The 13,315-nt window shown below is 40.6% G+C and overlaps 1 protein-coding gene across 3 annotated transcripts; it reads left to right on the plus strand.

Annotated features, from left to right (window-relative positions):
- Positions 1-167: 167 nt before the first annotated feature.
- On the plus strand, positions 168-13,122 carry LOC122761144 (peroxisomal targeting signal 2 receptor-like). Of its 3 annotated transcripts, none has more exons than XM_044016327.1 (10): positions 168-730; positions 1,555-1,708; positions 1,794-1,851; positions 1,978-2,128; positions 2,932-3,009; positions 3,130-3,238; positions 10,560-10,666; positions 11,214-11,327; positions 12,364-12,419; positions 12,671-13,122. In XM_044016327.1, the coding sequence occupies exons 2-10, from the start codon at positions 1,603-1,605 to the stop codon at positions 12,879-12,881; spliced, it is 990 nt and encodes a 329-aa protein (XP_043872262.1). In that variant the 5' UTR covers positions 168-730; positions 1,555-1,602; the 3' UTR covers positions 12,882-13,122. The 3 variants fall into 3 exon arrangements, with proteins under 3 accessions (XP_043872262.1, XP_043872263.1, XP_043872264.1); XM_044016328.1 differs by having other exon boundaries at positions 1,558-1,708; XM_044016329.1 differs by lacking the exon at positions 12,671-13,122 and having other exon boundaries at positions 171-730; positions 12,364-12,637.
- The last annotated feature ends 193 nt before the right edge of the window (positions 13,123-13,315 follow it).

The following is a 13,315-nucleotide window of genomic DNA, read 5'->3' on the forward strand; positions in this document are numbered from 1 at the left end:
GTGTGTTGTTTTCATTCTCATACGACGGGCAGTTTTTCTTAAAATCACCTAAAGGCACAGAGCGCTCTGCTCAAACCCATGTTCCCATGAGTTTTTTAAAAATGAAGACGAGGGTGATTTTAAAACAGGTTTTAAAAAAGGTGTTTGGAAGGGGGAGGGGGATCAGGCAGGGGGAGGGGCTTATGTAACCTTTAAAACCAAGTCTTTCAAATCAATTATTGATCAACGGGACGTGAGAATCAATCCAGTCACAATTTTCAGTCACATACCAAAAAAAGACCAAATAAAATCACTGAGGTTTATTATTTTTTATGTTTATAACATGATTTAGTTAAAAAACCCACTAATTATTATAAATATTATCATTATTTTTCTTTTTCAAATTACAATTGGGGAAACACCGCCCTCTAGCGACGCCTCCTGAGTACTACAGCTGAAGCGGCTTCATCCGGATTCTCCGGTCAGCTGATTAAAAACCCGGAAGTAAACACTATCCCCTCAGAGTTGCAGCAAGAAACAACTGCACGTGGATTTATTAAGTGTTCACGGATGTTTTGTTGTGGTTTATTGTTATTTACGGTTGTTTTTAAATTCATGGGCGTGACGTCACATCCTCAAATATCCTTCTAAAACAGCGTGGCTTTGATTTTTGTGTCTGTTTTTCTGCAGCAGCTGTGGGTTTGTTTGTTTTCATCACCCCCGGATTTTCACTCGTTTCACTTCGTTTAGTGTGAGTTACATTTTTTAAATACTATTATTTGTACTTTGATGTTTTACACGTGACGACGAAGAAGAAGAAATTATATTTACTGGTTAAAAATGAACAAACAGGTGTCACCTTCGTCTTGCTTGAAATAAACATTTTTCTGCTCTTTTACGTCATCAGCTCAGAACAAGAAACGACACGTGTGTTTTATTTGAATGTAAATATGACGACTAAATGTGATCATTGATCTTAATTCCAGTTTGAAACGGTACGGCTTGATTCCGCTGAGTCATGGTTTCCTGGAATCCTTTATGATTTTATCAAAACCTCAGTTTGGATGAAAAAGTTCCTCAGTTTCTCTAAAATTATTGTTTTAAACTTTAAAAACGTGAAAATGTACCTTATTCATCATTATTATCATTGTTAGTAAAAAAGATTTGTTTCTTCATTTTATAAACTTCATTTTCATCCTGACCAAAGACTGTACACTGTATTGTCCACTGGGGGGCGCCACAGGAACAGGCAAACACCCACAGATAGACCAGTGAACCTAAACGTAAACATAATTATGTAATGTATTATTGTCTCATATTTATTTATTTATTTACAATATATATTAAAGTAGAGGCTAATTCTTTTTTACAATGATTTAAAAAATTCTATCTGTTCTGTTCTATTGTGACAGGATTAAGATTAAAAAGACGACGTAGAGAAAATGGTGTCGATGTTTTGTTTTAAATGTGCTGTCTTCCGCATCAGTGTCCTTCCATCGAGAATCAAAGAGTTTAATATAAACTTTATTTATGCGACCACAAGGTTCACTGTCATGCACTTCTCTGTGTCTCCAGCAGGTGGCCCAGTGAGGCTGCAGGTGCAGCTGCTGACCCCTCCTCCCGATGAAGGTGTTTCGCAGTCCGGGTCGTCATGGTTACGCCGTGGAAGCTTCACCGTTCCTGCCTCGCAGATTTGCCTGCGCTGCCTCGCAGTTTTACGGCCTCACTGGTCAGTGAGCATGCACACACGCACACACACACACCTGTGGACATTTTCTTGTGTAAACTGAATAAAATTCGTTGTTTGTTGTCAGGCTGTGGTTCTCTCCTAGTCCTGGACGACTCTGACTCTGGAGTTACTCTATTCAGAAGGTACATTCATACATACTGTGTTTATCTATATATTTATCTCTATATACATATATTATATACTACAGTATGTACATGTGTATATATCCAGTACTATATACATGTACTGTGTACGTGTGTTTGTGTCAGCTGGGAGTGGAGTGACGGTTTGTTCGACGTGACGTGGAGCGAAACCAACGAGCATGTGTTGGTCGCTGGGGGCGGAGACGGCAGCCTGCAGCTGTGGGACACAGCCAATCAAAGCGCTCCGCTGAGGGTGACCAGAGAACACACTCAAGAGGTACACACACACATGCTCACACACCTGCATCCTTTTTGCATGGATGAGCAGAAAGTGAGGCTTTTATTTTGAAAACTGTGACTTCATGTTTAAGTGTGAACACACAGAAACGGAGACTTTTATTTTGAAAACTGTGGCTTTATGTTTTAGCCTGAAAAAATAGAAAGTGATACTTTTATTTTGAAAACTGTGACTTTGAGTTTTAGCCTGAACAAATAGAAAGTGATACTTTTATTTTGAAAACTGTGACTGTGTTTTAGCATGAACAAACAGAACGTGAGACTTTTATTTTGAAAACTGTGGCTTTGAGTTTTAGCGTGAACAAACAAAAAGTGATACTTTTATTTTGAAAACTGTGACTTTGCGTTTTAGCATGAATAAAACAGAAAGGGAGACTTTTATTTTGAAAACTGTAGCTTTACGTTTGAGCTGAACAAACACAAAGTGAGACTTTTATTTTGTAAACTGTAGCTTTATGCTTGAGCTGAAAAAACACAAAGTGAGACTTTTATTTTGAAAACTAACCATGCTATGCTTGAGCATGAACAAACAGAAAGTGAGACATTTATTTTGGAAACTGTGACTATACTTGAGCATGGACAAGCAGAAAGTGAGACTTTTACATTGAAAACTGTAGCTTTATGTTTGAGCGTGAACAAACAGAAAGTGAGACTTTTATTTTGAAAACTTTGACTTTATGTTTTAGTGTGAACAAACGTAAAGTGAGACTTTTATTTTGAAAACTGTGACTATGTTTGAGCATGAACAAACGGAAAGTGAGACTTTTATTTTGAAAATTGTAGGTGTACTCTGTAGACTGGAGTCAGACCAGAGGAGAAAACCTCATCGTCTCTGGTTCGTGGGATCAAACATTGAAAGTGGTAAGATTTAAAAAAAAAAATTTTTTTTTATTTAATCTCGTGAAAAACTAAACAAATAAAAAATAATAAATAAACTTTATTGAAAAATGTTGCTAAAACAAGGTTGTTGTTTTTTCCCAGTGGGATCCAACACTCAGCCGCTCACTGACGACGCTCAGAGGTCACGAAGGGGTCGTCTACAGCTCCGTTTGGTCGCCTCACATCCCAGCATGCTTTGCTTCAGCCTCAGGTGAGACCTGACAGATGATGATGATGATGATGATGATGGTCAGTGAGTGATTTAATGAAAACCCTGAAGCTATCGTCCAGATTTACAGCCTCCTGCTTGGCAGTTAAGGGAAAACTTAAGGGAAACTTAACTGAACAACACTCTTACATTTATAAAGCTTTTATTTTGTTAGTAAAAAAAAATGCAATAAAGGTAGATTTCACTCTATTTTCCACATAAGTGTTTACAGTTAAGTTGATTTAATGTTTTAAAATGAGCTTTTAAAGGAATATTGCAGGGTTTTTGGTGGGTTTTTTGGACGTGTGGTTGTATTCGGTACTGACACTTAATAAAAGACTGAGCTCATAAAATCTACGTTACGTGTTTACGTCTTCATCTCACTGTGAGACTTTTCCAACAGGAAACTGACGTTTGTCAACTGCTCACTCTCCCACACCAAAGCCCATAGAGAAAATCAGTGATTTTAACATCACACACACAGGAGTTGTTGATCCACTGCTGCCTCCATCACTAAGTTCTAATGTCTTATGTTGTCAATTTGGCTTTTGAAAGATTTAAAAGCTCAGATTTGCCTCAGCGACACAAAGTGACCACACGAGGCAGCAGTAGACCAGCAGCTCCTGTGTTTTCAGTTTCCTGTTGGTAAAGTCTGTCTAACAGTGAGATAAAGATGAAAAAAACATGTTCTAAAGATGTCGTAGACTTAGGTTAAAGTAGTGTAAATTTCAAAATCACACGCTTGGCACATCGTTTTAAAAAACCAAACCCCATAGAGAAAATCAGTGATTTTAGCTGGCGGGGACACAGGAGCTGCTGGTCTACTGCTGCCTCGTGTGGTCACGTTGTGTCACTGACGTAAATCCGAATCCAGGATTTTTAATTCCGAATTTTACAAAATAAGACATTAGAACTCAGTGATGGAGGCAGCAGTGGATCAACAACTCCTGTGTGTGTGATGTTAAAATCACTGACTTTCTGTATGGACTTTGGTGTGGGAGAGTGAGTGGTGATCAAACTTGAATATGAAAACTATGAATATAAAAAATGGTACGGTAACTTTGTAACGTCACTTGTGAATCTTGTGAAACTCGTCCTCGTCTTCTTCTCGCTTTCAGAATGGTTGACAATCAGCTGTGAGTTAGTTCATATCCGAACGCAGAGCCGGGATTATCTTTCCCGTGTGCGTGTGTGTGTGTGTGTGAGCGAGCACTCTGACTCCATCAGGGGGGCGGAGCCGTGTGTTCCGTCAGCTCTCTGATCAGATTGCAGGGAGCAGCTGTTTTCACGTCTCTCTCTCTTAAACTTGTTGGCTAATGAGTTTTGGGTTAATTGGTTTTTTTTTTGAGAGCGCGTGGAAGTCTGTGATGAGATTTCAGAAGCAGGAGGACGTGGTGATGATGAGTGTTTTTATTTTTATCTTTGTCATCAATGACAGCGATCGATTGGGTTCAGAGTGAGGAGGAGGAGCAGGAGTCTACAGCTCGCTCTGATACCACAAACCCATGTCGCCCACTTAACCTTTAAAAAAAGACTAGATTAATTTTATCTCACTGTGAGACAGACTTTTCCAACAGGAACCTGAAGTTTGTAAAGCACTCACTCTCCCACACCAAAGCCCATAGAGAATATCAGTGATTTTAGCTCGCAGGGACACAGGAGCTGCTGGTCTACTGCTGCCTCGTGTGGTCACTTTGTGTCACTGAGGTCAATCTGAACAAAGACGTACACATGCTGAAGTTACCAAATAAAACATTTGAGCTTTACAAACATTTGCTTTACAAACTTCAGTTTCCTGTTGGAAAAGTCTGTCCAACAGTGAGATAAAGATGTGAATTTGTTCTCTTGATATCATAAGTAGGTTTTATTAGGCGGGTGTTTGAGAAATAATAATTCTGAAATACCATTTAAAATAAACATTTAAGCACGTTTATTAAATAAAACGTTTACTTACTTAATATATATACTATATGTATATATACTTAATGTCACGGTGGTTTAAAAAAAGCCTGCAGTGTATGTTATTAAAGGCTTATTTAAAGTGCAGCGTTCAGAGAGACAGACCGAGCTCATTATGTTTTGATCTGATGTGATAAATCCTGCAGTGAAGCTCTGGAGCTGCGTTAAACCATTTACTGAGCTTCTGACCTTCCACGATAAAACCATCTGTGTGTGTGATTGAGCACGTTAAAGCTGTTACCTCCGTGCTCACGTCTGATCTGACGCGAGCACAACACAACAGCTGCCAGCCGCTCCGCCATCACGTCAACGCAAAGCTCAGCTTTCTTTAGTAACATGTTAAACATTAAACCGTGTACTGTTTACACCAAATATAAACCAAACATTAAACCGTTTACCGTTTACACCAAATATTAATCAAACAAACCGTCTACTGTTTACACCAAATATAAACCAAACATTAAACTGTGTACACCAGTAAACATGTTACTCATGTTATTAAAAAACGTCACTCATCGAACAAAAAACACGCTAATGTCACAAAACATTACAAACACGTTACTAATTGTACAAACAACATTTGGTATGTTGGGAAATACTTTGTCGATGTTTAAAAAATGTCACCAACGTTACTAAAACATTACTAAATTCATGAAAAACAAGGTAAAATCCTTTTTTTTTTCATTATAACTACCACAATAAAAGCTAACATTGACAAGAATATGTTGCTAATTTGACAAAAAACATGGTACTAGCGTTATGAAAACACTAACATGAGCAAAAACGTGCTGCTAGCATTAGAGAAAAACATTGATAAATTAACAACAAACATGTCATTGACATCACAAGAAGCTAACATTAGTAATAAACATGTTACATGACTAGCATGACTAAAACATGTTTCTGACAGCACAAAAAGCTAACATTAGCAACAAATGTGCTGCTAACATCACAGTAACAGTGCTAACGTGACAAAAAACATGTCGCTAACACGACAAACATGGTACTAACGCTATAAAAACATGTTACTTACATCACAGTGCTTCTAACATCAGGAAAAAATGATAGCAACAGATGTGCTGCGAACATCACAGGTGCTAACTTGCAAAAAACCCCTGTCAACAAAAAGTGTGTCACAAAGGTAACCAACCTCGCGTCACAAACGTAACAAACCTCGCATCACAAACGTAACAAACCTCACGTCACCAACGTAATGAACCTCACGTCACAAACGTAACAAACCTCGCGTCACAAACGTTACAAACCTTGTGTCACAAACGTAACAAACCTCGTGTTACAAACGTGAACAAACCTCGCCTTCCACAAACGTAACAAACCTCACAAACGTAACAACGCCACAAACGTGAATAAACCTCACGCCACAACGTATCAAACCTTGTGTTACAAACGTAACAAACCTTCGCCCACAAACGGAACAACCTTGCGCCACAAACGTAATAAACTCGCCCACAAACATAACAAACCTTGCGTCACAAACGTATCAAACCTTTGTGTACAACGCACAAACCTTGGCGCCACAAACATAAACAACCTTGCGCCACAAACGTAACAAACCTCACGCCACCAACGAATGAACCTAACGCCACAAACGTAACAAACCTTAAGGCCACAAACGAACTAACCTTGTGTTACAAACGAACAAACCTCGCCCACAAACGTAACAAACCTCACGCCACCAACGTAATGAACCTAACGCCACAAACATAACAAACCTTATGCTACAAACGAATCTAACCTTGTGTTACAAACGTAACAAACCTCGCTCCACAAACGTAACAAACCTCATGTCACAAACGTAACAAACCTCACGTCACCAACGTAATGAACCTCACGTCACAAACGTAACAAACCTCGCATCACAAACTTAACACCCCTTTATGTCACCTTTTTCCAGTGTCACAAAAAACCTGACTTTGTTGATTTGGAGGCGGAGCTTTGAATAGTGAGATGTCAGGAGTGGGCGGGGTGTATCCCTGAGTTTGCTATTGCTATCTAAACGCTGACGTTGCCTCCGAGCTGAATGATTCTGTCGACGTGTTGTTCTTTAACTGTCCGGTTGACGTGTGCTTTACGACCGCGGCCCGAGGTGAGGCTCGGACCCTCCGACTCCACGCCATAAACCACCCTCGGTGTCTCTCTGCGTCTTCAATCCATCGCCATTAAGTCCAGTCCAGTCGTTTCCTCTCTCTCTCTGTGCTTCAGCTGCTTTCACACACTTTAATGTTTCTGTGTGTGTGTGTGTGTGCGTGCCTCAGGGTAGCTTTGATAAACACTGAACAGTTTGTTGAACTCCCATAATCCTCTGCTTCATCAAGGTTCCAGATGGAAACAGTTTAGATTAGAAAGTTAAATCGAGTAAACAAACAAACACTGAGATTTATGAACCATGAACGTATGAAACGAACTTTAAACTGAAATATAATCCGATACAAAACTACACATGAAAACAAATATAATCTGAATTTAAAAGGAGACGCGTGAACAGCTTCATACGCGGAGCGGCCATCTTGGATTATGAACTCATCAAAATGGCTGTCCTTAGTGTCCACGTTTAGGTTTTTTCGTGACTTCGATGATTTGGATGTGACGCCGCTCCCAATTCCGACCTTCCGACTTCCGATGTAAATGGAACGCAGCGTAAAATACGCCGTACGTCTGTCCCGTGTCGGGATGAAGACGTGTCATCGGACAAGGTTTTAATAAAGACTGAGGATTGTTTACGTCGTAGATTCTCTCACACAGGAAGTGGAGAAGAGATAAACGCGCGCACATATTTCAGAATAAAATCTGTGATGATGGTAATTACTGTGGATTAATCTGTGTGGGTTGTTTTAGCTCATACAGTGGAGAATCACTGCCTTATCTCTCTCTGTGGAGGCTTCCCCTCTGGTGACGTTAGCACGAGCGGAGAGAGAGCGAGGAGGAGGAGGAGGAGGAGGAGGAGAGGGGGAGGTGTTTCTCATTCAGATAAGCTTATCGGGTTTTCCCATGCTCCTCGCTGCCTCTCCTCCTCATAATTTGCCCGAGTGCTGAACAAATTTCTCCACCACGAGCCGCAGTCGCTCCAGCTCATCTTCAACTTACTGTTTTTCCCTTTTCCTCCATTTTCCTCCTCTTTTCCCTCATCCATTCACCACAACCACGTCCAGAACAGGCTCATGTGGTCACAGACGAGTGACAAAAGACTCAGTTTTAGTCTAAGAACATCTTAAGAACATGTTTCACGGTTTATAAACTTCAGTTTCCTGTTGGAAAAGTCTGTCTGACAGTGAGATAAAGACATGTGAACGTGTCCTTAAAGACATCGTAGACTTGAACTGAAGTCTTTTATCATCTTCATCATTGAGGTTCTATCTTAGTTTGTCTGTTTTGAAAAGTTAAAGATAGATTTTGATGAAAACGTCGATGTTTGATCCTGATACAGATCTATATTCAGGATCATGTTTTATTTAGTAACAATTGTGGGAGACGGTGAAAAGCTTTGCTCTCTCTCTCTCTCTGATTCTAGCATTTTCATCGTTTTACATAACAACAAATCAATTATTTGAGAAAATAATCATCAAATGTATCATAAATGATTGGTAAAAAAACACAGTCCATTCATCGTGTGATATGGAAACACTGTGGCTCAGTGGATGAAGCTGTCACAGTGAAACACTTCACTGATTGGCTCTTATTGATCGATCGAGTTACAGAGCTCCAGATTTATGATCGCTCAGAAAAAAAGAAAAGAAAGAAAAACACTCGTATATTTACTGAAGTGCTTCAGTCAGTGAGTGACGGACTGCAGTCTGGACCAGGACCTGGACCCAGATTCTGTCCTGTCATGACCAGGAATGACGTATGTCCGTAAATCTTTGATAATTTCTTTGTTTATTTTTAACGGCAGCAGCTTCTCCAGCCTTTTTTTTTGCTTTGTAAATCACTCACTCTCCCACACCAAAGCCCATAGAGAAACTCAGTGATTTTAGCTGGCGGGGACACAGGAGCTGCTGGTCCTCTGCTGCCTCGTGTGGTCACTTTGTGTCACTGAGGGAACCCTGAGTGAAGGATTTCAAAAGCTGAATTGACAAAATAAGTCATTAGAACTTAGTGATGGAGGCAGCAGTGGATCAACAACTCCTGTGTGTTGTGATGTTAAAATCACTGATTTTCTCTATGGGCTTTGGTGTGGGAGAGTGAGTGGTTTAAAAACGTCAGTTTCCTGTTGGAAAAGTGTGTCTAACAGTGAGATAAAGACGTGAACACGTTCTTAAGACATCGTAGACTTAAACTGACGTAGATGTTATTAATTGAGTCTTTTAATTAAGTGGATAAACTAATAATCGTCTTCAATACAAAACCTCATAGAGAGAATCAGTGGCAGCAGTAGAGCAGCAGCTCCTGTTCCCGCGAGATAAAATCACTGATTTTCTCTATGGGCTTTGGTGTGGGAGAGTGAGTGGGTTCACATCTAATTTCACATCACAACAAATGCGCAGCTTTCAGTGCGAACGCACCATGTGACGTTCTGACTGTCCGTCCTGTCGGGTGGGGGCGGAGTTAGTTCCTGTGACGTGTCATGTTGAGTTCCCTGACCTCAGGAGAGTGAGTGAGTGTGTGTGTGTGTGTTGTTTTTAAACCAGGAAATTAAAGGTTCAGGACAGAAAAAGAGGTTCTCTGTGTGTGTATGAGGTAAAAAAGGCAGGCAAAAGTGCAGTGTGTGTGTGTGTGTGTGTGTGTAAAGGTGTGTAAGTGTGTGAGCTTTAAACCCGCTGATACAGCAGAGATACCAGGTGTAATAGACCGAGACCCTTTTACAAAACAGCCTTTGTAATGCACTGCGGAATGGACATGCACGCATTAATGCACACACACACACACACACACACACACACACACACACACACACTACACATACACAGCTGCTGCTCTTTGTTGCTGCAGCAAAAAGAAATGCAGCAAGTAAACTACTTACTCGGAATACTTACTAAGTAACACACACACACACGCTGCACATACATTACTACTAATAATAATGCTATCAATAATACATCTGCTAACACACACACACACACACACAGTTCTCATTAAAATGTAGGAGGAGCAGAGAAATGTGAAGAGTTAAAGTGTCGATGAAAGAATCAATGAAGAGCAGGACGATGTGTGAAAGACACTGTGTGTGTGTGTGTGTGTGTGTGTGTGTGTGTGTGTGTGTGTTGGCCTTAAAGGGACAGTTCAGGACTTTTGCTCAGTGCTTGTGTGAAGGCTGAAGGATTCCTTAATTTAATCTAAGTGAAGTGAATATTTCTGACGTGGATTTAAGACAAAAACCAGCCTCCGTCGCGTCTCTGTCGTCCCTTAGGTGACGGGACGCTCCGGGTCTGGGACGTGAAAGCCGCCGCCTGCCGTTTGGTCATCGCCGCTCACCACGCCGAGGTCCTGAGCTGCGATTGGTGCAAATACGACCAGGTGACCAGGTCTCCGCGCCGCACTGTTAAAAACAGACCTGAACGATCCCTTTAATGCAGAGTTGATATTTCTTATTTTATATTTTTATTTATACACTAAGATCACAGTTTGATAAAAGTGAAGTTTGGGTCAATTTAGGGTGAGAAATTCAGCCTTGAACAAATTTAACCATGAAAATAATGATTTTTTTTAATTATTATTTCTATTTTCTTTGATGTTTTGATTTGATTAAACTTCTTTCACTTCACAGAACAAAACTGAACATCAATTATAAATAAAGACAAATGCAATAATTGTTATTTTCATGGTGCAAAACACCAACATAATGTGACGATAAATGAATGAATAAGTAAATGACTAATTTAACATTCAAACTGGAGACTTAGTGTAAACTCTTCAGTTAAATAATTTCGTAATGTTATTATTTAACTCAATATAAAGTAGAGTTAGCCAGGATTTTTTTTCAAAATAAAGCTCAAACTCCTCAGCTTTTGTCTTCTGTATATTTAAAATAAATCAATAAAAATGTTTGTTTGTTTGTTTGTAGAACATTGTGGCCACAGGCTCAGTCGACTGCAGTGTGTGTGTGTGGGACCTGAGGAACGTACGACAGCCTGTCGCTCGACTGAGAGCTCATAACTACGCCATCCGCAGAGTCAAGGTACACACACACACACACGCGCACACACACTCACACACACACACACACACACACTCACACGCGCACACACGATGGTTCCAGTGTCATGTGACAAGACTGTTTTCGGCAAAACACAGAGCTGGGTGTGACAGCATCAAAACTCCCACTAAAATGGCCCTAATAAGAACACACACACACACACACACACAGAGGACAGTGTGTGTGTGTGTGTGTGTGTTCAGTTTCCTGTTGAAAAAGTCTGTCTCACAGTGAGACAAAAACATGTTCTTAAGATAATCATAGACTTAAACTGAGTCTTTTAATTAACTGGATAAACTAATAATCGTCAGCAATACCAAACCCCATAGAGAAAACCAGTGATTTTAACATCACAGCACACAGGAGTTGTTGATCCACTGCTGCCTCCATCACTAAGTTCTAATGTCTTATTGTGTCAATTCGGCATTAAAAATCTACCTTTAATTTACCTCAGTGACATAAAGTGACCACACGAGGCAGCAGTAGACCAGCAGCTCCTGTGTCTCCGCGAGCTAAAATCACTGATTTTCTCTATGGGGTTTGGTGTGGGAGAGTGAGTGGTTTACAAACTTCAGTTTCCTGTTGGGAAAGTCTGTCTCACAGTGAGATAAAGATGTGAACGCGTTCTTAAGACATCGTAGACTTAAAATAATGTAGATTTTATTGCGCAAGTCTTTTGTTAGATAGAAAAAGATCTGTTTGTAAACCACTCACTCTCCCACACCAAAGCCCATAGAGAAAACCAGTGATTTTAACATCACACACACAGGAGTTGTTGATCCACTGCTGCCTCCATCACTAAGTTCAAATGTCTTATTTTAACACTTTGACATTAACAATCCTGCATACAAGTTCATCTCAGTGACACATAGTGACCACACGAGGCAGCAGTAGAGCAGCAGCTCCTGTGTTGCCACAAGCTAAAATCACTGATTTTCTCTATGGGGTTTGGTGTGTGTGTGTGTGTGTGTGTGTGTGTCAGTCACTATCTTTGAGTTTTTCTTCTGTTTTTCTGCAGTTTTCTCCGTTCGGTTCCACGCTGTTAGCATCCTGTTCCTACGACTTCACAGTCAGGTAAGTCTTCATCCTCTTCATCCTCCCCTTGTCCTCTTTCTTTATCATTTACCCTCCTCTTTTCCTTCTCCACCTCTTCTTTCTCTTCTTCTTCTTCAGTAAACTTTGTCAGGGATCGCTGAGTCTTCAGATGAACTCCTCCTTTTTGTTTCTTGCTATATTGACGTTCTTCTTCCTAATCTTCTCCTTCATCTCCCTCCCTCTCTACCTCCTGCATCTCCTCCTCCTCCTTCTTTCTCTTCTTTGATCAGTGAATCCTTCGGCGAACGTCGTCGACCGAGACGGCGTCCGCTCGTGTTTGCGTTGATTGTCTGTCGTTGTTGTTTTTTAATCGTAAACCTCAGAGTGAAGCTGAGGCTGAGGGTGATTCTCTGCTCACACTCCTTTTCTCCTTATTACCTCTCAGAGTGGATGGATGGAGTCATGGTTGAAGGTGGTAATGACAGAGAGGACAGTGTCTGATAATGTGCGATAAAGTGAACTGGTGTGTGTGTGTGTGTGTGTGAGAACTACAGCAGCCGCTGACTTAATAAAATCTGTAATTTCAAGCACGACCGCCTCTGAGTTTCTTATGAGACCACGTTGTTCTTCTTCCACATCTCATTCCCTTTTTCCCCCCTCACTTTATTTCCCGCCTCTGTTCACATCTGTGGACTTTTGCTCTCAATGAAAACAAAATGGCTGCCAGCAGACACACAAGGAAGAACGGATTCTAGCCACGAAATCTCTGCTGATAACATCTGCGTCACTTTAAGTCACGTTCTCTATCTCACTGTGAGACGGACGTTTCCAACAGGAAACTGAGGTTTGTAAACCACTCACTCTCCCGCACCAAAGCCCAGAGAGAAATCCAGTGATTTTAGCTGGTGGGGACACAGGAGCTGCTGCTCTACTGC

The sequence above is a fragment of the Solea senegalensis genome, unplaced genomic scaffold (genome assembly GCF_019176455.1).
Source record: "Solea senegalensis isolate Sse05_10M unplaced genomic scaffold, IFAPA_SoseM_1 scf7180000014350, whole genome shotgun sequence".
Lineage (NCBI taxonomy): Eukaryota > Metazoa > Chordata > Actinopteri > Pleuronectiformes > Soleidae > Solea > Solea senegalensis.

Excerpts from the sequence above, each read along its gene's own strand:
- LOC122761144 (XM_044016327.1), top strand. The coding sequence starts at position 1,603 with ATGAAGGTGTTTCGCAGTCCGGGTCGTCATGGTTACGCCGTGGAAGCT. Across the intron at positions 3,010-3,129 it reads GGGATCAAACATTGAAAGTG|TGGGATCCAACACTCAGCCG; the intron begins GTAAGATTTAAA and ends GTTTTTTCCCAG. Across the intron at positions 3,239-10,559 it reads ATGCTTTGCTTCAGCCTCAG|GTGACGGGACGCTCCGGGTC; the intron begins GTGAGACCTGAC and ends GTCGTCCCTTAG.